This window comes from Xiphias gladius, chromosome 22 (assembly GCF_016859285.1).
Source record: "Xiphias gladius isolate SHS-SW01 ecotype Sanya breed wild chromosome 22, ASM1685928v1, whole genome shotgun sequence".
Lineage (NCBI taxonomy): Eukaryota > Metazoa > Chordata > Actinopteri > Istiophoriformes > Xiphiidae > Xiphias > Xiphias gladius.
The window spans coordinates 12,943,485-12,967,993 of record NC_053421.1 but is presented as its reverse complement, the minus strand read 5'-3'; the positions used below and the strand labels follow the sequence as shown (position 1 = coordinate 12,967,993).

At 37.3% G+C, this 24,509-nt stretch overlaps 1 protein-coding gene across 1 annotated transcript; it reads right to left on the bottom strand.

Moving 5' to 3' along the window:
* Window positions 1-8,980: 8,980 nt before the first annotated feature.
* On the bottom strand, window positions 8,981-23,546 carry LOC120783698 (secretagogin-like). Its single transcript, XM_040116844.1, has 11 exons — window positions 23,379-23,546; window positions 22,958-23,028; window positions 19,424-19,516; window positions 15,822-15,911; window positions 15,133-15,189; window positions 14,624-14,701; window positions 13,652-13,707; window positions 12,964-13,009; window positions 12,753-12,812; window positions 11,542-11,610; window positions 8,981-9,621 (listed from the first exon to the last, which is right to left on the bottom strand). The coding sequence occupies exons 1-11, from the start codon at window positions 23,446-23,448 to the stop codon at window positions 9,493-9,495; spliced, it is 819 nt and encodes a 272-aa protein (XP_039972778.1). The 5' UTR covers window positions 23,449-23,546; the 3' UTR covers window positions 8,981-9,492.
* Between the last annotated feature and the right edge of the window lie 963 nt (window positions 23,547-24,509).

Sequence of the window (24,509 nt, the reverse complement as noted above, 5' to 3'; positions counted from 1 at the left end):
GCCAAAGATTTTTTACATATGGGGATTTTGGATATGATCACTCTATAAATCAGGAAATATTGTCAAACAGCAATGACAAATTAATTTTTGCCATTTTTGTTTTTAGGAATACAATGTGATATAAATCAGGCTATGAATGATATATGAAAAAACCCCTCTATAAAAACCTTCAGAATATATATAGGAATAACACACTATGAGAAAAAAGCCATTGTGAGAAAACGGCCTTTAAAGATATGTATTGTAAAATTCCATGCATTTTTATTGGGAACCACTATTTACAGACAAAATATCTGATCAAATCTATAGCAACAACAATAGAGAACATGTAAAACACATCAAAACTGATAACTGAATAACACAGCATGTATGGCCTTTGACTGAACAGAACCAGTAACACAGGTCCCAGGAAAAGCTAAACCAGGGAGTGCCAGAGCATGTCACGGGATGCATCCGAAAAAAATCAGAAATCGACACCAGCCAATGAGATTTTGTGCTTTGGGGGTGTAAGTCTTGTACTTTCATGACTGGTTGCTGATACAAAGGAGATGACCATGTTTGGACCCTGTAACATTGTGCAGGAGAGAGAGAGAGAGAGAGCTTACAACGATACCTGTGATGACGTGGTGTAGGCAACGATCATGGTGCTGCATGTTGTGTTAGAATTCTAACTTTTGGTGAATTTAGGAGAAATCTAAAGACCCAAATAGACAAACTTTAGTATAATAAACACATAAATGTGTATTTTGGATGTTTTCTTTCCACTAGTCTGAAATAAGACATGGAATGGAAGCTAAATAACCCAAAGTCTTGTAATTGACCAGTGCATGAAAAAACTGTTCTTGCCTGCCGTGTCTCGCCTTAAAACAAAAACATCATTAAATGTTGCATGTCAAGGAAATGACAGACATGTTTCAGCAGGCGTAATGGGCTATTAAATAAGTAAACAGACTATTAACATCACTTTAGTCTGATAACAGCTGGAAAAGCTTTAATTGAAATATTTTTGGGTGGAATCAAATCTTGGCAGAGAAGCCTGTCTTGAACAGTTTTTTGGTAGTATTTGGTTAATGAGATGGTTTTCTATTCCATGAAATAATTTAGTTATCATTGTTTTATTAAAAGGTCTTTTGCTATTTTCCCTACTCTTCTTCATCATACAATGTCATTTTAATGTCTTATTCCAGTACTGGTTTGATAATTTAACGGTGACTTAACTGTTCTTAGGAATCTAACAAAGCCTGAAAACCATCTGGAACTACTCATACTTGGATCCAAACAGTTACGAAGTATAATTTGGCTTTGAACAATGACTGGATTCATTGTAGGTCAGTGATGTAATTACAGGTACAGATTGTTGTTTGTAGTATCTGTCTGTGAGCATTACATACTGTACACTTACTTCCTGCATGACAGCATATTTCTCTGTTCCTTCAAAAAAGTAATGAAACTGAACATATAGAGTTCATTTTGGGTAAACGGTCTCTGTGGCATCTGTGTTTAGACATACCACAACGTATTTAATTGATTTACATGCTTTCGCAAAATGCTCAATCTTGCACTGAATGTGCAAAACAAACGTGTGAAGTAAGTCGAGGAGTTTAAGCAGCAGGGATTGGAGTGTGTTTGATCAGTGCTCTTCCAAAGGAAACTCAGACAAATAACTTGAATAATTCCACATGGCTAAAATACCATTTCCTTAGTCCAAATATTGTTTTCTTTCCAACACTGGCTTCCAGTCTTTAGGCATGTAACTCCACAGCACACTGTTATTGGCATACACAAGACATCTACTAAGGAATTTTAATCACTGTTGATTTGCCCGTGTTGCTAGACACAAAATGGAAATGCCTGCTTAATGGGCTATACAGCCAGTAAGTTAAAGCACTGCAGATGTTGCTGCAGGGATTGTTTGGAGACAGTTTATTTTTTACTGGGAGTTCATCTCAGTTTCTGGTTGGGTTCAGGGAGAGTTGAAAGGTCCGGAAGAAAGTGGCTGGTTGGTGGCCCCCCAAATAGGATCATTTGCCAAGGGACCACATGCTGTAGCTGCTGGTTGTTACAGTATATGCTACTGTCAGAATCTCTCTGCCATTTAACGTCTTTGTCATTCAGTTTTGTTCTCTAAACTCAGGTCTTTTCCTGTCTCTCTTTCTATCTCTTTACCCCTGCTCACTCCCACACACATGCTGTCGGTTTACATTATTTCCTCCACGGACTCAAATATGAAGTTGAGTGCTCTTCATAATTTCAATTTGCTCACCAAGTGGCAGCAGGGCAGTGGGTTTAACATCTTGGGAGGCCACCACAAATCTCTCGCTCATGGTTTATTTGCTGTATGCTGTACATGAGCTGAGACACTGGGACTGAGGCAGATGTGTCTTATGGTGGGTGGTAGTGGATGGACGCAATATGGAGCTTCCACTAATAGAACATGTATAATGGAAAAATCTCAGGATGCATTACAAGAGGATGTCAAAGGCTTTATTTTCTGTCAGAGCAGACACAGAGACCTGATGGCAGCCTGTGTGGAAGAGGAGACAACGAGTGGAAATTATTAGAGAAGCTTAAGACTCTGTCAGAGAGGAGTTGATTCAACACTTTAGTTTGTGGTTCTGTTGTACAGTGTTTTAAATTGTAATGGAAATGGATCACTGCTGAATTGCATTATTACCTCTGCTAGGGTGGTTATGATTTTGCTCCCCTTTGTGTGTCTTTTTGTTGTTTGTCAGCAGGACACCATACAATCTGCAGGCACAAGTTTGTTTGTGCAGATTCAGGTCTATGTAGGTGTCCATTACAGGAATATCGAAAAGTAGGGCTGGAACTAACAATTATTTTTTTGATTAATCTTTTAATTTATAAAATGTCAGAAAGTTGTGAAAAAGGTCCCAGTTTCTCAGAGCCCACGGTGAGGTCTTCAGACTTCTTGTTTTGTCTGACCAGCAATCTGTATATAATATATAACCCATAGATACTGAATTTACAGTGATACAAAAGCAGCGAAACTGGAAATTTTCATATTTCAGAGCCTGAACACAGCAATTTTTTTGCCATTTTGCCTGAAAACAGAGTTAAGAAATTCATTGTTTATCAAAATTTTAATTTTGATTATTTTTGTCAGTTAACTATAAGATTATTCGACTAATCAACGCAGCTCTTTTTAAAATAATTTGGAAAGTTAGTTTTTGAAAATTTTCAATATTTTTTTCATTAACTATTTATAAGAATAATAAAAAATTATATATTAGACTTAGACTGGGAAATCGGCTGATATATCGGCCGATATTAGCTTATTGCAGGTACTGTATGTGGGTATCTGTGTATGCTGGCCGAGAAGTAATGTGAAATTGTCATTACAGATATGCCAAAGAGATGTGTCGGGTCCTTAAGAATCAGTGTCTTTATAACATGGTTTTTCCACCAGAGAGCACTGTTCCCGCTTAAAAAAAACAAAAAAAAACAAAACAAAACAAAAACAACAACATTTTTAGGACACCCTTATCACAAATGTTTTTTTTATATTGACGAAGAAAGGAGTATTGGCAGATAATGGAGCATGACAAGATTATGTAGGCTTAGTAAAAGTCTGTCCTATCTGGATTCTAGTACTGTAGGCTGTTCCTGCTGTTTTGTCAGTTTGTGCCCATGAAAACTATTGTCAGATTAGTTTTGGACTAAAATGCTTCATGCTAGTTGTAAGGTGGTGTCCCAAAGTCCTTTAAATTACAGTACTCAACTTCAAAACCAACAGTGTGCCCGTGTGAAAGACAGCCAGCTCTGTACATTGTTGCTTAGTCTCAGTGTGTATGAAATTACAACATCGGTATTAGAGCTCTACCTTCAACTGTGTCTACTCATTCTACTCTCTACTTTCTCTGTGGAAACATCTAACAAAGTCACATATAGGGAAGTATTCTCCAAATACTTATTTGTTACTGGTGCCAGTGGCCCCAGGCTAACAAAAGACTTATGATGTCCCATTTATCGCCACTCAAATTACTCTTCACACCTCCGACAGGACTCCCTGTTGAGTATTCAGTTTGCTGCCACTGACCAGCTGCGTCTGTTCCATGGTGATGTTTGTTTTAACTTCTTCTTGGTTGAAGACCTGAACACATGGTTGCCACTTGGGATCTCATATGAAAACAAACAAAAATATTCAAATTTATGGCCACATTTTTATAGGTATTATTTTTAGCAGTGTTCAGAGAGCACCAAAAACAGAACAAGCCCAACATGGCCTGACTGGAGAGACAAAACACAATTTTTCAAACTGGATGGTCGATGAGATCACAGCTTGGACTTAGACTTTGGAGTCTAATGTTATGTTAAGATTAACATTTATCAATGAGTTTTAGTTGGCTTAATTACTTACTTGGTTTAATTGATTCATACAAAGCACTTTCAGAATAACTTTCCTCATATTTGTCATATTTTAAGGTTTGTTGCTTATTGCTTCAAATAAAATTAGTGCTCAATTTGAAATAATTGTCCAGCTCTCATAGCCAGTTTGAAAATGTTACCACAAAAACATAGTATTTCATCACCCAGATGGTTTGAATCATTGGCTTTGTCACATTTTCACTGCTGTAACCTGGTTTGTTTGGGGCAATGAATGTAAATCTAGAGTGTTTGTCAACCACACAAGACAGTTTAGTTTCTAAAGAATGTGAGGTGAAGTGAAGCAAAGAGACTTGCGTCACACTTAATAAAACACAGTGAGCACACATTTTGCGGTGTTTACCCAACACCATTTTAAATACAATACCTTTTTATGCAGTTTACAGGTTGTCCCAGTTTCTAAATTAAATGAAATAAAATCTATCACGGTTAATCAACAGCTCTCTCCGATCAGGTTCATCATAATCCTCAACAAGAAAAGTGAATTCAGGACAATTAGCAAAATTGATATAATAAAGGATTTCTTAAACTTACTCCAAAATCATATTATACTGTATTATAATAATAGCAGTTTTTGTAAGAAGGTTGGTAATACACCAACTCAACACTTCTCTGTCTCACTTTCATGTCCCTCTCTATGCTATTTTAACTTGACTTTGGATGAAAAATAATTGAAATTCTTGACACAATTCTTTTTTTTTTTTTCTCATGCGAAAAACATTTTTTTTCCTATGACTGACCTTCGGTTGTAAAGGTCTTTGAGGTGCTCAGGTGAAACCATGGCAACTAGTGACCTGGCAGATCCATACATTGTGAATTATGTTTACAGTTCAGCTTATAGGTCCCCTGAACTGCATTTGGCGCTGGCATTCTGTCCATTGGGAATGGGAACGTTAGGTTTCACCTAGGAGAGGGACAGAAACGCAACCTTAAAGAGAGGCGGAGGGAGACTTTTAAGGGTTACAATTTACAGCACCGTTCTTATTTGTTGTTTACTTTGTCAGCAACCTTTGGAGGCTGAGAAGAAAAGAAAGAGAGAGAGAAAACACATGAAAAAGGTAATGGGGGTCAGTGGTCTGTCCCTGTGAGGATCCTGGTGCCATGGCCTTTATAAATTTAACTACTTAGTGTGCTCAACAAAGCACACACCTCCTTAATGCAACAAGCCATCTAATCTTTCTTAATGGCTGTAAACTGTTAATTTAAAGTAAATTGCTGTGCTTGGCCAATTCAAATGAAATGTCATCATGGTCATATTTTCTGTTTCAGATTGAGTAGAAATTTGCCTGTTATGAAACAGTTTTAGAAACATGGAACATTTTGTGGCTGACTCTCAGCCATCCTGTGTCTGGGCAGCACTAACGGATAACCAAAACAAATGATGTTCTGTTTTTTCTACAACAACCATTACGCTTATTTGAATCTCCAGGTGCGAGTAAATTATACACCTGGGGTCAATAATTACAGAAAAGGAGTATTGTGCTGTGAAATGTGTAGAGGTATAGTACCATCTTCTGGGGATAAAAGTGAATGCCCCATTCTGAGTGTTAAGGTGCAGCAATATTTTAATAACAGATATGAGCAAAACAAGTTAACACTGTTTGACTTAAAATTAATTCCAGAAGAACACAACTGTTTTTTCTGTAATTTATTTATATGATGCTTGTACAGGAGCAAAAAAACAGGGTTTAAATAGTTCTGCAGCGTTTTTTTGTTTTAATATATGCAGCGGTAGCATATTAAAATAAAAACTTGCTTTATATGTTTTCCTCTGATTGTACTCCAAAATATTGTTAATTTTACTCAAATAATTAAATCAAGGACTGCAACACTTCATCCTAACCACTAGAGGGCAGCATTACACAGTGTAATCCTAAAATGACGTTCTGTATGGAAGGGAGAGGTTTTTGCTCAGTCTCTCTCTGTCTTGCTCTTTCCCTCACTCACTCACAATTGCTTTCTCGCACATGCTCACACACAAACATCTTAGTTCAACGGATGTACCCTACAATATTACAAGTGCCGCCAGAAAACACCAATCCCTTCAGTCGTTTACGTTATACTATCATGTCTGTGTCTGTGATTAAAGGCCTGTCACCAGGTTCAGGTGTAAAATCTCAGTCACACAAGTCTACTCATAAAATGTGTCTTTCTCTTTCCTCAGTCGATATTTCAAGGCCCTGATTGAAGCGCAATTCATGCTCATATTTGCTTCAAGCTTTTGTTTGTTCAGTTTGTTAGTGTGATCTATTTATTTATCAGCAATAAACCAGGGGCAGTTGTAGGGTGCTTGTTTCTTTTTCAAAGCGTAGTTTGATTGCACGCTGAATGCTAAAGACATACTGAGACAAACATACATACACAGAAAATTTGAGTAGATAATCACCAACATTTTTAGCATATATGGATGACATGAGGACTAGAGAGGGAGGTCATTGCAAGAAAAAACAAAATATCATGACATTCAATTGTAAAAATTTTGGGCCTGATTCTGGATATCAAGCTTCCCCTTTTAACTTTTCATGGTTTTGCATCATTTGTGTTGTGTTCCTGGCTTCATCTACAGCAGATCACACACTTGATCTGTAAAGCCCCAGGTGAAGCACTTGTTAATGTGACAGCCGTGGAACACACCACTAAATAAATGCTTCCAATTGGGTCATTACTTAAGAATTACATCCCACCTAACTGCTTGATAACCTGTTTAGGAGGGCAGAGCGGTGCTGGTTCAGGGCCATATTACTGCTGGGTAAATAAAAACAATTTTGTACCCTGGAAATGATTTGAACAAGAAAAAACACGGATGGCTAAAAAGGCCTTTTTGTACATGCAGCTGTCATTTCTATAAATGGTTTTATTTGTTATTAGAGGCTTCTGTCTATACATTATAATCACTTTCACTGATGCCTTAGAAAAAGGTCGTTTTTATTTCTAAAGGAAATTGAAGTGACATCTTCCACATTCAGTCCAAATGTGCTGTTTTTCATCTAAAATGGATCTTAATTCAACAGGAAATTTAAAATAATCTAAAACCGGTAAAACTTATTTCTGTACAGATTGGAAAATTTGTTTGCCCTCATATATACAATCACAGACAGCAGCTTTTCTATTCATCTTTTCACTTAGATAATAGAAAAAGAATTTTTTTTTTTGCAATTTATAGAAAATAAATGATTAATTCTGCATCCATTAGAGGGCATCAAATCAATTACTGATGATGATAATTATCAGATAGTATTTCATGGAAATTCCTTGCTTCTGCACCAGAATAACTGTTAAACATGCAGTTTAAATGAGTCCTGTGATACAGTGAGGAGCAAAGCTTTCAGCATAAGTGGGAAACTCTTTGTTTTGCAGCAGCTGTGTGGCAGCTGCTCTGTCCACACAAATGCACACAATCATAAGGCCTTAACTGTACAACACAGTATACACATGCAAACACTCACACAAGAATATCTATTTACTGTCTATAAACACACTGTCCTAAGTCGCATTTTTGATGTTTGTAGCCATGCCTGTCTCTTTAGTGAACACACACAGACACACACAGACTGAGAAAGAGATGATATCAAACCACTTACTACAGCTTTGTAAGAACACAAAGGGCAATCTGAGGCAGAATAAAGCTTTTAGATCCGCATCATTAGCTGCTGTTTAGTGGCCAGAGGGGTTTCCATCTACTTAACCATGTTGGTTTCCACTCTGTCTCCTACTTAGCAAACAAAGACTCGCCCTGTCAGCTGGTTGCATCTCACGGGAGAGGGTTCACAGTGAACTGTGAGTATCTGCTAGATATGAAACTGTTCACTTCAAATGTTTAGGCCTGAGCTAACCTCTACATCTCTCAAGATGTATTAGTTTGTAGGACTAATGTTTTTATTTATGAGATGTTAAAGTTACTTTCTTTGCGATTAATCTATGTCAATGTTCAGCCAACAAAGTTGTCTTTTTATACTCTAGGTCATCCATATAAAGAATGCTGTCCCTCTCTCTCACTGACTCATCAGTCTCGTCAGAAGAAATTCTCTATTAATGTGTTTGAAGGTGATAGTTAAGGAGTCATTGTATGAAGAATGAAATCCAAAGCTTATTTTAAATGTATTATAACTCATTCCTTGCAGCCGACCGACATCATTTACAGTGTGATGAAATTGGGTGAATGAATGCCTTTTGAAAAATGATTGTAAAGGCTATCAATATCTCATCAATGAAGGCTAGACAGCTTTTAGATTTGAAGCATTCAAAATTCCTACAGTATTTCTGCTATGTAGTTATTGATGAAACAGTAAGTACCAGGTAATGCAACAGCTTATCAACATTTAGAATATGTAGATAGTAGTTCATAATCAAGGAGTGTTTTAAAGACTTTTAAACCCTACAATAATGACTAGTAAAATAAAACTAAATTTTGTGTATTTCCATTATGTCATCTGATCAAAATGTTACGTTCCTTAGTGAGTAACTTAAAAAGTAAGTTAACTTAATTAATGAAAGCTTAAATTATACATTTATTTAGAAAAGCTGTTACATTACATTACAGTAGTAAAAAGAATGTGAAACATGTTCAGCACTTGTCATCGTTTTATTTTCTCAACAGCCCATTATTTTAAAATGACAGAAAAAAGCATCCTGTACTTCCCTCTTTTATTGGCAGAAAAACATGCAAGTGGCCAAACATCAGTGATGGCCAACGTACTCCAGCTCCAAACTAAAAGAATAAAACTTAATATTACAATGAAAAACATTCTATGTTGTCAAAAGCTACACTGACATGTTCACTGACTGACAAACCGATTAATATACTACAAATCTTACAGCACCAGACCATTTTAGCCAAAAAAACCCCCTTCACATCTCATTATTTTCTTTTGGCCCTAAAACATGCACAATTTGAAGCCCTAGTACAGAGTATCCAATTGTGTTTCTATCATAATCAGAATCAAATAACACTTGATGAATATTGACCTTAAATAGCCTCAGAGTGATCTGGATCAAAACACAGCATTCTACCATTATTGACCATACAGTGAAACACTTATTCGCAATACAGAGTGAGTATTTCATTATACAATGTCATAACACAAATCTTTAAGATTTAGGCTTGACTCCTAGACATAGAGCTAGCTCATTTCTCTGGATCTTTCCGTCCTTGTTATGATCACAATGATGCAGTAGGAGGGCTCGCAGCTTGTCCAGCTCAGGACCTGTGATACTGGGCTGGAGAGGAGGGAGGAGAAGAAGGCATTTTTCTGTAAATGTGGTGTTTGTAAGTAGCACAAATGCTTTTTAGCTTTTAATGAACTTGTTTCCATCTGTTAACGTAGTTTGTGGATTACTTGGATCATCAGTGTCAGATATCAACACTGTGCAAGCGTTTATACAGGTCCACACCCATCAAACTCTATTAACATCTGTTCCAAAGAATAGAATCTCTTTGAGATGAAAGATATACTTGTTAAAATTAAAGTGAGATATGTTCAGATTTAGATGAGTAAATATCTGGTAAGGAAAAAGACCTGAACACAACTTAGGGCTCCACGGTACAAAGTGCAGTGGTGCAGCGTTGAATTGGTATTTTCCTGCGGTGCACCGTGGTTAATTCCTCGACTATGAGCGTTTGGTATCTTGGTGACTTGCTGTGTGCCCCAGTGGGAGCAAATCCAGTGGCACACAAGATTGCAAGCGGCAATCTTGGTTCCAAGAATAAGTGCGTTTTGCACCGTCCACCGCTCGCCTGCTCAGGGCAGGTCAACTGCTTAGAGTACTTAGTTTCATAGTATTTTGGTCACTTTACGCAGTGAAATCACACCCATATAAACCTCCCTAAAATGACACAACCCCTTTTTGTTCATGGTTTGCTAATCTTTCCAGTTTTATTTTATGATTACTGAGCGATTCATACCAGCTCTGTAATTCATGACAGTTAGTAGGTAGTTTGTACTCAAGACCTTCCCTTAACCTTGGTGATTCTGCAGCAGGTATCTGTTCCATCTGCAGTCCTTAACAGTAGTGATGTTGCACACTGTCAAGCCACAGTTACGCATGGCAGATCCGCAGGTTAAATTTTGTGCAACCAGCATCAGACCAGAACACAACAGTTCACACAGTTTCATGAAAAAACTTCGATCAGTTAAAACTTGTCTCTCTGCTAATAATTCTCTCAAGGCTGTCTGGTCCTTCCTCCTCCCCAAGTGTCTCCATCTAAAACACTGGGTAAGCGAGGCTGCGTGCTCCATCTTCTTTTTACGTGGCTGGTCAGTAACACCTGGTGCTTTGCATTTTTAATTACAATGCAGGTAGACATGTCACTGTGATCACCAATGGGATGTGATAGAGACTGTTGCGGTTACATTTAATTTTGGTGTTTCCAAAAACAAGAACATTTGGATTGAAAATCCTAATTTATTTGTGGATCATACCAGGAATGTGTTTATGCAGACAGCTATTCTATTATCTGATTGTTAGCAATCATTTTTCAATGTAAAACAGGCAAATCTTGAAATGTTAAAAATAATTTCAATATAAAGAAACACAACATTTAAAAAAACTATGCTTCATTTTCAATTCTTTCACTGTAGATATGGCACTATATGGTTTTATTTAACAGCAGATGGTTATGGATTATTTCATGACAGATAAAATGGCATTGCAATAACCTGATTGATCATAAGACCTTTTGGAATTCAAAAGTCAATTCTTCTTAAAAAAGTCATCCTCAGCTGCTGGCAGTATATTTGACCTGCTGTCATATTTTGAAACTCTGTACGTCCTAGACAACAATACATTTCCTCTGAGAAAAAACTCGGGGAGAGTCCTGAGTTTAAAGGGGATGAAAGTAGTGAACGTGATAAGCCATGATTGTCAAAACCGCTAACATGCCCAACTATGATGAGGGGTTCCCGAAAATAGAGCCCAGACGATACTGATAAAGGATTCTATGGACATGTGATCAGGTGGTTTGATACTGAGCCATTGTTGTTGAGAGAAGTAGAGAAGCAGTATTGTTCCTCTTAATAGGAATATTTTGTATGTACATCGCAACATTTTAGGTAAGCAACACTCTGTTATCTGACCATAAAAAAAACATGATCAGTACAAAGCATAGCTGGAACAAAGGACAACAGCACAGACTCTTACCCTGACCAGCCCCATCATGTCTTTGACAAAGCCGTCCACCTCAGGACCCTCGAGCGCTCCTGTCTTACTCTTAACAAGAGAAAAAGAAAATGTACTTCTCAGAACTTACATTCCACTCACATTATTCAGTCTGTCATTCATTAGTTTTCCACATCCCAACATGCATTTGGGATGTGTTGCTGCTTCCCAAATCCATCCTGCATACTGATTCTAAGCAGGTTTTTAGTATGTTCACAATGGAAAATTAACAGAATAATACACCGTCCAAGCAGACAGTATGCATATAATTGTGGCAGATTTTTGAATGTGCCGTTGATGCACACTATTCTCGCACAGTGCTGTGTTAAACAAAAACTTTTTAAAAAAATGCCTCTTGCTGTGCTTTTCTCCGCTGCATGTGTGTCTGGCGCCAGTTACCGAGTCTGACAGGCAGTTGAGGAGGAAAGGAAACGCGCACACATGGGTGAGATCCTCTGTTCGGTAGCCCCCCCCCCAATACTGGTAATAAGCAAATGTACATGGTATGATAGCCATCAATTATCATACCATGGTATACTGTGAAACCGGTATACCACTGCAACCCTAACACATGCATATATGACATTATAGAAAAGTATACAGCAAGTCTTGATAGGAATTACCGACTCCTATGTGGTGCTGCACCGTGAATGATCATCATCCCAGACAGTGACTTGACAAAATAATGGGTCCTTTATTCTATTATTTTACATGAGAGGTAAGCGAGCTAATTGGATTAATGGTCACTGTTCTGACTCCTGTTATGAACACTGCCATACATTATGCAAATTTGAGTGTGTTAATTAAGTGGGAAAGGGAAAGTAAAGAGCAGTGATGTCTGCCTTGGCTGGAAAGATGCCATTTCTGGTGCAGTGTAAAGAATTACTCCCCCTGTGGTTTTGGAAAAATAATAAACAAAATGAAAAGAGCCTCTTCAAGCAACGTTCCATGTTACAATCTGATACAACACATGCAGTAATACTTGTAGTACAACTGGCCATAGTGCAGCCTACTCTGGAAATACCAAAAGGATAATCATATTTCATAGGTTGCTCCTAAAACCACACTACCCACTGTCTACATTCTCACATTTTTTCCTGCAGGAACATGACAAACAACAGTAATTAGGTTAGATATGATGAAATTATGAAATAGCAGACCTCATCTGTCTCCTAGTGCATTACTGTACTTACAACATCATAATGGTCAAAGATCTTCGCAAAGTCTTTCTTCCTCTCCTCCATACTGCAGGCCTTGGAAAAAGAGGAGAGGAAAATCAAGAAGATGGATGGTGAGAAATTAGATGAAAAATAATAGACAACTTATTAAGGTGTTTCAACATGATTTACCCTCCTGTTTTCATCTGACAAAAGTGTTAAAGAACAAGATAAACAATACGCTTACATCCATCTGGAACTGGAGCAGGAAATTCTCTTCTAAAGCCAAAATCCTAATTGAAAAAGATATATATTACTTTACAAGGAGTGTTTGAGTTATCAAAGAGATAAATATTCCTTGTGGTGGAATTGTCACTTCCTTTCTGTTGTGGGAAATTTAAGATACAGTATAAAACTTTAAAGGAATGGGGTGGTGATTGTTCCGCCATGTTTTCATGTACATTTCTTTAGAAATTCACCACAGGTTTGTACATTGACTGTAACAGTCAGAGTTTAGTAACAGGTTTTTAGTTTGTCGTTTCTCTAAGCTAGCTAGCTATCCTGATGATTCTGCTAACTATGTGCTCCTCGCTCTCTTCACCCACATCAACCTATGATACGCACCACAAGCTTAAACATAACCTGTATAAAAATAACACATTAATATCAGAATGTCTTATTCATGTTCACTTTGAAGATTGCTCAAAATAAAAACTGGCAAACCAAAGCAGTCATTTTTTGAGATGTTAGCATTAAGCAAAATTTGATCAAATAGCTCTTTTGTAGCTGTGCAAGCATCTGACCAGAGACACAAAGATGAGTTCATGGTAACAGTTGTTTGTGTAATACATAACCAATACAATCATAGGTTACATTCATTTTAACATTGCAGAGACTTCTGAGAATAGCTCTTCGTCCTGCTCTTTGAAAAATACCTGGCCAGGTCGTTCAAATCCAAACGGCCATCTTTGTTTTTGTCAAAGATTTTCATCTGCAAGAAAAAAAGGATGTATTGAGAAGCATGAAAATACCTCTAGCCACTGTGAATTTCTCTTTCTGTCCTCTTGCTGGTTTTTCCTCACACCCCCTGTAACTCTAGAGCCTACTCATCATTCGATTTGACTCTGAGCGTGTATCAGTCTTTTCTAAATTGAAATCTATAAAATAGTCGGACTGTGCTGTCTGAGGCTAGAAGTAACTTAGGGAGAGGCTCGATTAGATATATTGCCTGCTTTCTGTGCCATTCTGTCTTTTGACAGCCGCAGCAGCACACAAGATCTCAAGAAAGTAATATCACAAATGAAAAGTCCCTGTGAAGAAATGTTGGTTCTCTTCTTAAGAACAATGGTCTCATTTAATAGTTTTTTATTTTTTATTTAATAGAATAGTTTATTGCATCTGCTTAAATCTTTTCAGTCTTCTACAGATTTTGTTTGTGAAAATAAATATATCAGAAATAACTTCTTGAGGACAGCTGTTGCCTATGTTTTTTTCCTTTTTTTCTTTTTTTTTTCTTCCCCCATTTCAATTATTATAGCTATAGTAGCTTAACTAGCAAATGCAAGATACATGAAAATTGCAAGATGTGACTGTTTAAACCAGCTATACACAACCATTTCATGAAGTAGATGAAACTGACTCCAGTTGCACACTGAGGTAGGAAGGGAAAAGGTTTGGCATAAACATCTTAACACGGACTGATTGCAAGTCAGATCACCATGACATGATGAGTTAAAACACTGCCTATTATAGTTTTGAAGCCAGACAAACTGGTAGTAGTTATGTATGAATTTGTGCACAGACAAACATACACTACAGGTATCCTTGCATGATTATGTGCATACCAAGCAAGTCTTACTTGAGAGTTTTACTATGGAATGTGTGTTTTTTGTGTGTTTTAATTGTACCATTGCGTCGGTGTACTCCTCCAGCTTGTCAGATGACACTTCCTTGTGGTGCTCCTGGAACAGGTCTTTCAGGAAAGCCTAAGGGACAACAGTTTATGTTATAATCAGAAAAAATAAAGGGCACTTCATTTGTGCGGATTATATAGTGAGAAAGAGCGGGTTCGAAAATAAGAGGATTTGACAATAAAACACAAAGTCATGAAATGATTTCTCCCTATCAGTATTTATTTTATATACCTTCATGTCAATAAAGAAATCTCTCATGCTAATCTTCTCTTTTCAAATCAGCCACTGACTAAGTATCAAAAGTAGAACCAAAAATCTTTATTCTAAGTAAAAAGGTGTTGTCAGATGCTGAAAAAGGACAGACATCTCAGTGTATGACAAAACATGAAATAGTGGCCAAAGGTTGCAGACATTCTCTGCCAGTGCCATGACGCCTGGAAGTTCCTTGAGCAGAGAAGAGACGTGGAAGTGGGTGTGCATTTTGTTCATGCTGACAACCTCACCTTGAGCTCCTGAGCTGATATGTAGCCACTGCAGTCAACATCGTACTTCCTCCATATCTGCAGGGGGATGAGAGAGCAAAACAGCAAATAGTTACATGCGATGTAATGTAGCAGGAGTACAGCTAATGTATATGATACAGTTTGTAAAACTTCTGTTTTTATAGTGACATTTACAATGAGAACTGAGTTCACTGGTGAAATATCAAACTAGATTACATGCAAAATTGCACAGATATAATTGAGATAGTTAAAGTTGTTGTCGAAGTTAATTTATTCCTCTGAGGTAGTTCATAGTTCAGAGTTCCCATTGTATAGGCGCAAAATTGAACAATACAGCTGAAATTCTTGGATGCATTTTTAGCTTGAAAATGTAATAAACAAGTGCTTGGATTTTAATTCCTGATACTTGTCATGTATGGATAATGGAAAATTGACAAATTTAAGTCCCAACTTACAATAAACTGTACCCTACAAAAAAAACTAGGGAATAAGAAATCCTAGACATTAATTTAATCAGGTGTTGACATGCAGCAGCAGTCCCCAGCTTAACCATGAACATCACAGCACACGGTATATGTTATACCACTTGCCATCCAAGACACCTCTGTAGTGTGGTGGTTTTAATGCTGTTGTATAATCAGTTCTATTCCTTTTACCTGTCATTGACGTATCGTGATCTGTTATCTTACCTTCATAAAGTCAACACTGTTGTCCAGAGGAGCTTCTCTGCGGAAGATTAACAGGTAGTTCTCGTCTTCAGGGAGGATCATATTGGCCAACTAGAAAAACAGGATGGAGGGCAGAGGTCAGATCAGAGAGCAGTGGATGATGATGATTTATGAGGCTTTACATCTACAGTACTTAAGACTTATCCATTTCAGTCTTGGAGAGAAGAACAGTGACTGCCAAGTGTATAGGAGTCATACAAACAGTCTTGCAATCTTGATCACATGAGGAGTCAGTTTTTATTAACTATTTTCTACAGAAGAAATTGATCCGATGACACTCTTGGTAGTGAGGCCCTGGGATTATCACGATAAACTGGGACACTGAGACTTTGCTTTTGAGTTTTACAAATACATTTTTTAATTCCATTCACCTCTATTGTATTAAGTTGGCAGGAGAAGCCTCCAGACTGTAAGTATTAGGACAATTGCACTGTTTTTGTTCTTCAGGCTCTAAGCTTCAGCATATACAGTTTGAAATGATATAATAAATACTACATTAAAGTGCCAAGTCTCAGCCTTTTCTGTTTTTGAGGTGCACCGGTGGTTTGCATCTTGTGGTGAATTTTCTAAGGTTATGGTCATGAATGCTTGTCTTGATCGTTGACAAGGAAACATATAAGCCTGCATCCTAGAGAATGTTCCTGACTTGCTGTGCGGTCATAAAGGGATTTTTCTTCACCATGCAATTGATTTTCTGGTCATCCACAAGATTTGTGCTCCCCGGTCCACTTCGTTTAATGCTATTTTTCTAGTTTTCCTGTGTGCACCTGCTTTTTTTTAGAACATGCCTGACTGCTAATTTTGTCAAACCAACTACATTTGATATCTATCAGATTTTTGCTTTTGTTTTTTTATTTTTTTTAATTTATTTTCTTCATTTGCACAATCACCTTTACACTCCTCATATTGACAGACAACTCCACCTGAATCTAAATGGTAATTCTCAATCAACTCTGGGCAACATGTGAGCGTTTTTGAGCGTGACCTAACGTTGAAACGACACACAGCTGCCAAAGAAACATTTAGTAGCCAAGTGTCCAATTACTTTTGAACCCCTAGAATATGGGCACAATGCGTTAAAGCTTCAATATCTCTCACACAGTTCTTTCTATATTGATGTAAACCTACTCAAATTAAAGTTGAGACTTTATGTAGTATCCATTTTATTTCAAATTGATGTTGCTGAACTCGGGGCCTGAAGAACAAAAATATGTAACTGTACAAATACTGCACTGTATCTCAAAACCTCTACCAACTTAAACTATCTGCATGGCTAGACACCGGTAGGGATTCACATTTTACTGTCATTGGGATGAACCATCCCTACACCAGGTCCTTCTGGCTCTTTTCCAGTTCATGTTGCCCTCTTCTTGTGTGTCCTTCTTTAACAATATCCGCCCTCCATTAGCAGATTAAACTGGCCAACGTTGTCAGTCTAATTGAAATACTATATGATGCTGCAGCCATTTGGGTCACAACGCTGAAGTACAGCTCAGAGAACAAGCGCAATGCGCAAACAGTGATGCCAACTGCAGACGAGCCAGGCATTCAGGGATAGAATGCTGATCGACACACTTACAAAAACAAGTCTTGCCATTGCCACATGTCTCAATTAAATCATTAAGAGAAGTAGAGCTAATTCATTATCTATTATCTGTTGATTTTTTTTAAATAATCGTGTATTCTACAAAATGCGGGAAATTAGCATTAACATTAACATCAAAATTTCCATCACAATTTCCCAAAGTATGATATCTGCAAACTGCTTCTTTTGTCACAACAAAAGTCCAAATAGCAACAGCAGTAAGTGAACACTGTCAGCTGCATGAAGTTCAGTATCATAGGTTTGATCTATCACACAGGATACTGTGGCTTTCACATAAGTTTGCTAACTTTCTTTTTAGTGCCAAGAAGTAGAAACAACAGTATAAGGGGAAATAGCATTAGAAATAAAAAAAAAAAGGTCATTGGGGACATATTTAGCATATTTACATTAACCAGTTGACATTTTGTTATTAATGCAGTCCAGCGATAAACTGCTATAGAGAGGCGTTCAACTTTATGATCATTTTGGAGGACGTAGTTTGTGGTGTCGTCTCCTGTCATTATACAGAGGAGTTTTTGTGGTATTAGAATGCAGTAGTTTTAGCTAGTTGTATCTAATAAATTGGCAACTGAGTTTATATTTACTGTATAAACCTAAATTCTTACTCTTCGGGGGAGGGATGCACTGACCCGATTCGCTGGATCAGTATCAATGCTGTTACTGTCCTTATTGAGTTGATGGGATATTAACCAAATGTGACCCATCAACACTAAATACAGTTTTGAATTTCGTGTTTATGCTATCAGCTACAATCATTCAGTCACGGTGGGCAGCCACCTAAATTTTGCAGTCCCTGGCCTCATATTATTTTGCATAAAAAGGATACATAAAAATTTTCTCAGTGAGTTCCATACTGCGATGTATACACATTTTAAATTTGGCAAAAGAAGAGCACTGGTATTGGATTGGTATCACTTGGTAATGTGCGGATACTCTGGGTTGAGTTACCAGAATCGGTATCGGGAGAGAAAAAGTGGGATGGTGGTCGACAGCTACAAAGAGCTTTGACAACAGTCTCTGCATCAGCCTCAGTAAATCATTATCTTCAACAGGCCACTTGTTGTATACATGTATTGATTTTTTTTTTTTTTTTCCTCCAGCTTTATGAATAAAAGCCAAAGCTTTGGAGGTCTGTGGGTGCAACACATTAAGGGATTGGCCAAATGAATGGCTTCTCTTTTTCAAAATAAAGTAAATGCACTTCACGGCTGTGATGAAGCACTGCTGCTGTGCCAAGATCTGCATCAATTACATAGAGTGGAGACTGAGAAAGCAATGTCATCAAAATGTGGCTTAAGATTTCTGGGAAACAGCCACAGCCTGTTAAGTTGTCAGTCAAGTTTGATTTAATTAAATTAATTGACTCAATTAGAAAGTAATTTGAGAATCAACCTTCATCAATAAAGAGCAATTTGTATCTGATTTTTGAAAGGCCATTCAGATTAGATTTTTCTTTACACTTACTTATATACACTACACTGTTATGTATTTGATTTAGATAAATGGTTTGAGTGCTCCTCCTTCGACTTCTTGTCACTACAAGTGAATGACTAAGGGTGACCCTCAGCAGTCCTGGAAATGAGATTGTGTTCTTCTTGAATATGGTACAAGCTATGTCATTGTCATAGACACGTGAGATAAATAAAATATGAAGAGGAAATGCAGCGGAAGCAGAGGGAGGTTGGTAGATAAACAGAGGGTGGTGAGTGGAATAGAGGAGGAAGAAAAGCAGGAAGATCTAGAATAAAGAGGAAGTTAGTGAAAAAAGATAAAAGGTTTTCACTGTGTCGAGAGTGATGGGGAGGACTTTATTGATAACAAAAATACATATATTCTAATTAATGAAGAGAAAAACTAATGCACTTTTACTCACTATAGAGTACCCTAAGTTTATGATAGAAATAATAATCAATTGAATAGAAGTAATTTTAGACACAGAAATTGAGTTGTACTATACCTCCTGAATTTGTAGTTTCCCGTCAGCAGTGACATCATAGGCGGACATAAACCTCTGCTTCAGTCTCTGAACATGCTCTTCAGTCACTTTCTCCTGTAGAGACACAGCAGATTAAAATGCAGCATTTATTTTCTTGCCCCAAAGCCACCATTACAGATCCACTATGCGTATTAAACTGGACACACAGTGATGATGAGTATATGATGGGACAGAATGAAGTGTGATATATCGTTAAGTATAGTAAAAAACAATTTGTTGTATCACACTGATTCCTTTAAGCATGTCAGTCAGTGACTTAACTTACCTTTGACTGCAGCAAGCAATTCACCGTAAATGCCTCAGTGAAATATATGAAACCTATCTAATATGTAGTGTAACTTGTTCAGTCTACACCACTGTGATGTACATAAGGAAGAATCGGAAACCACTTATACTCATGAAACTTGATGCATATAAGGATATGGAAAACATATTCTTGCAGATTATAGCCAAAGATGAATTTTGATACAACAGCTGCAAAGATACAGTCTGATTGTTACCTGAGTTAAGACCGTGAAGGAACTGAACGCGTAGAAGGAGAATATTTTTAGCTGTTCAAGTTATTTTAAAAAATATTTATCAGCTAGTCTTCCAGTGTCTCTTTGCAAACCCCTCGATGACTGTAATGTAACTATAGAAACCTGTTGATCTATGGTGCTGATGTCTGAATCATTGTTTCATGCAACGAAGAGCACACAGTCTGCAGACTATAAGGTGCCAGGCCCATGCTCACTAAATATAGAAAACACTTTGTCTTCAGCATCGACTTTCCATCAGGCATTCATGTTTGGCGCCAGCAATACCCTGTTGCGAGGCATAATTTTTTTAAGCAATCATCTTAATATTTAACTTAATGTATGTATTGATCACACTTAATTTCAAAAAAGCATGTTGTTTCCCTGCTCCATAACAAACTCATGTATCCTGTTGGTTTTACTGATATAAGAAACTTACAGCATATCACCTGAAAATTCATTAAGCTGCATGAGCAACAGATTCAAAAATGTATTAGTTCATGTAAGAAAAATCTGCATAATTGTTAGGTATGATGCACTGCAAGGAATAGATAGGAAGTTTTAATGTTACCCAATGCTTCAATGCCTTAATAGGAAATAACAGAATGACTGTGCAGTGTTTTTGTAACTCGAGAGAAATACACCAAACAGTGCTCATCCTGGGGACATTGATCAAAGAGCAAACATCAACTAGAGTGACACGTGGTTGGTGGTCTGTTCGTATTAGTACAACCCCATTAGTATCCAAGGGAGTCCATTCATGTACGCACACAAACGCACACACACACTAGAACATGTACTAATAGTTGTACTGTAGATTCATTTTGGTTTTCCTGTAAAATTGGTCAGGGAGAGGGCTCAGTCAGCATAGCAGCATTTATCATTGCTCAGTAAACATGACGTGTCTCACATTCACACAAAAAACACACTCAAATACAGTGTTTTTTTTTTTGTTTGTTTTTTTTGCCCCAGGTCAATTTGTAACCAAGTTTAGAGCTTTTCCTTTGACAGGGAACAGAGCTTTTTAATTGTGTTGTCTAACATCCTTACAGTGACCCCACCCATCCAGATAACTGCATAGAGGTTCAGCTGCCCACACAGCAGAGACCACAAGTGCTGCTTTGTCTGTGTCCAAACCTAATTGTGTTTCTTATAAGCTGATGTAAGCTTTAATTTTGACAATTTGTATTTCCCACAAACTCATCAATCTAAACATAAGAAATTGAATTACCATTGTATAGTGAACTTTGATTGTAGTGGCAAATTTCAAAAGAAATGACTGTACTTGGAGAACATGTACAATAACAAGCAATACTATAAATAAAATAACATTTACTAAGATATATACAGCCCAGACCAGATCTTTAAAATCAGTATAGAAAGAATCTGTGTTGGAGATATAGCCCTTTTAAGATACAGTGTGCAAAGTTTAGTTTAGTCAAAAGTAACCGGACAGATACAAGTGAAGTCAAACAAAATCATACTTTTAATATTTTGTAGAAAATCCTTTGCAGTCAATGACTGCCTGAAGAGTCTGACCCACAGACCTCAGCATACGCTTTGTATCTTCCCTGATGATGCTCTCCCAGAGCTTCACTGCAGCCTCCTTCAGCTCTTGCGTGTTGTGGGGTCTCTCTCTGCATTTAGTCTGGTTTTCACCAAATGGGCTGCTGCTCAGTTGGACTGAGATCAGGTACCTCTGCATTCATCCTGTTGCTTCCGTCAGCGGTGAAATCCTCAATAAATGCCAGTGTGCCAGTTAAATTGGCAGCCATACATACCCAGGCCATAACAAAACCACCACCATGTTTGACAGATGAGGTGGTATGCTTTGGGTCTTGAGCTGCTTTTTTTTTTTTCCTCCATACTTTCCTCTGTCCATCAGTCTGATAGAGATTGATTTTTGTTTCATCAGTTCATAGATCTTTGTTACAGAACTCTACCGGTTCTTTTTCAGTAACATGGCTGGTATGTCAGATGGGGATCACGCCCTAGACTAACAAGTTCCTCCCTGTAAAATTCACCTTTCAAATATATGTGTTAGTCTATGGCTCTGTAATTAGAGGATTTTTTTTTTTTTTTTTATAAATAAAGGCTTCACAAATCTGAAAGTGGGTTTTAACACCATTAAGGTTTTAATTGGGATATATAAAACCCTTTCGCAACAGTAAGTGACTGCTGAATAATAAGCTGTGAATCGAAAGCTAACTCCAGTATCATCAAAAAAAGGATGAGATGCAGATAGCGTACAACAGCAGGCTAACAATACATATGCTACAGTGTGAATGCTGATTGGGAAAATCTATCAGAAATAGAGATGCTTTTTTGCATATTGACAGGCAACTCGACCTCAATCTAAAGGGACACTCTCAATCAACTCTGAGTCACGTGTGAGCTCTTTTGTGGATGAACTAATGTTGAAACAACACACAGCTGCCCAAGATACATTTAGTAGCCAAGTGTCCAGTTACCATGAAACCTTGCAATTTGGGCACCATGTGTTAAAGGGGCTTTATCTCCCACACAGTTCTTTCTATACTGATGTGCACCTACTCAAATTAAAGCTGAGACTTGGCAATTCAATATAGTATCCATTATTTTATTTCAAATTGAACGTGCTGAAACAGAGCCTGAAGAACAAAAAATTGGTAACTAGCCAAATACTTTCAGTTGCTACTTGCTTACCAAATACTTACACTTGCAGGCCTTAATTCACAAGATGATTTTATTTTGAAAACAGTGACGTGCATTTTACGTTACCTCTTCTAGTAGTGTCATTGTTGACGCCGTATACTGTAGATCGACAGATATAGTACCTCATGCATTTGCCATTATCAGATGGAAATGATGTACCAATTAGAGGCTGTGTGTCTGTTCAGCTGACCTTGACATGTATTTCATCACACTGTATTGAAATGTATTGAACTGCTAGTTTTCATCACTAGTTATGGATGAATTCATCCAAACAAAACTGACTTACCTGTGTACCCAGTCGCTTCATCATGTGATGGAAAAAGTCATCAAGTTCTTTGCCCTCAATGTAGCCATTATCTGTCCAAATTTAAGAAAAAAAAAAAAGTCGATGGGTTTTAAATCCAGTGAAGTATGTTTGCTTTTTGTTCAAAATTCAAATAGTGTTAGAACTCACAATGATGTCACTATGGAAATTAGGAGGGTTTTTTTTTTTTGTAATGAGAAGAATGTTTAACATGATAGTAAGAAGTTCAAGTAGTTGCTACAACCAAAACTCCCAAATTTGCCATCACTAATAAAGACAGCCTTTTTTTTCTCCAATATCTAGTAAAAGTGTAATAGTGGAAGATAAATTAAAAAGTACTGTGCTCCTTGTCTTAGGTGGATTTATGGAAAAGAAATAGGTGTCTGTCATTAACTGTCCTTACCGTCTGCATCGAAGTGTTGCCAGATTTCCAGGAAACCAGCTGCATCCAGGTTATCAAATACACAGTCCATTTTAATAAAGAAAAGCAAAGTAAGCTGTCAACTTTTACACATAAAAGCAATGAAGACTGAGGAGGCAAACTGTTGTTGGACTGTTCAGTTGCCCGCTTGGTTGACATATACTCTCTCTGACTTAGTAAAAAACCACACCTCCTCTGTGTATATGAGAAAGCGAGATAGAGAGAGAGAGCACAGTGAAGCACTGTATTTGCCATCTGGTGGCTGTATGGTTACACTGCAAAACAGGTCTTCAGCTCAACAAAAGTTACAAAAAAAGAGACACTTCAGAGATTTTTACAGCCTGTAAAATTATTTAATCAATATTAATATTTGCATGAAGAAATGTCCAACACCAGCATTGACTTTGTGAAACACACTGATCCATGACAAAAATGGAACAAATAATGTATCAACACTGAAAAAATGAGCAAATATGTCATTAGTATTTATGCTATATATGCCAGCTTGAGAAAAACAGTCATTGTTTTGCATCATTTCTTTTCTGAATCATGATGAAAGTAACATTAAATTGATTACACGTAATAACAAATTAATAAAGAATTTCTACATTTATGAACACAATTTACAAGTGACAGAAAAAACGAAGGATCAAGACATCACTGGCCACTTTTTTTATTCCAAATAACTTACAAACAAACCCCTAGTATAGTAGTGTACTTAGTACCAAAACAATTTAGGGTTTGCTGTGGTCACAAAGGCGTGTGAATATACCACAGTGTGTATATTACATGTGCATATATTACACATACATATATACACACACGCATACACCTTCATGTATGAAAGCACATATATACATACAGTACAACTCACAGCCACATCATGCAGTCACACACACACGTAGACTCAGGAGTCTAGACTCAGTGCTACTGGTTATTTTCACTATCTCCACTCTGTGCACCAACAGAAACGAAGTGGATGCTCATTTTTCAGAATTGAACTGGAAATTTATAGTCAGTCTTTCACACAACTTGACAGAAACAAAGCCAGCTGCTTCTGAAATCCTACGCAGAAAGCAAAAACAGTAAAGGACAGAGTAGGTAGGTTCCTTG

Bases quoted from the DNA above. Each gene is read 5' to 3' on its own strand.
- LOC120783698 (XM_040116844.1), bottom strand. From the start codon at position 23,448: ATGGACTGTGTATTTGATAACCTGGATGCAGCTGGTTTCCTGGAAATC. The intron at 13,010-13,651 runs GTATTTTTCAAA...TTTTTCAATTAG, and splicing joins GATTTGAACGACCTGGCCAG to GATTTTGGCTTTAGAAGAGA. The intron at 12,813-12,963 runs GTAAGCGTATTG...TCTTTTTCCAAG, and splicing joins TGCTCCAGTTCCAGATGGAT to GCCTGCAGTATGGAGGAGAG.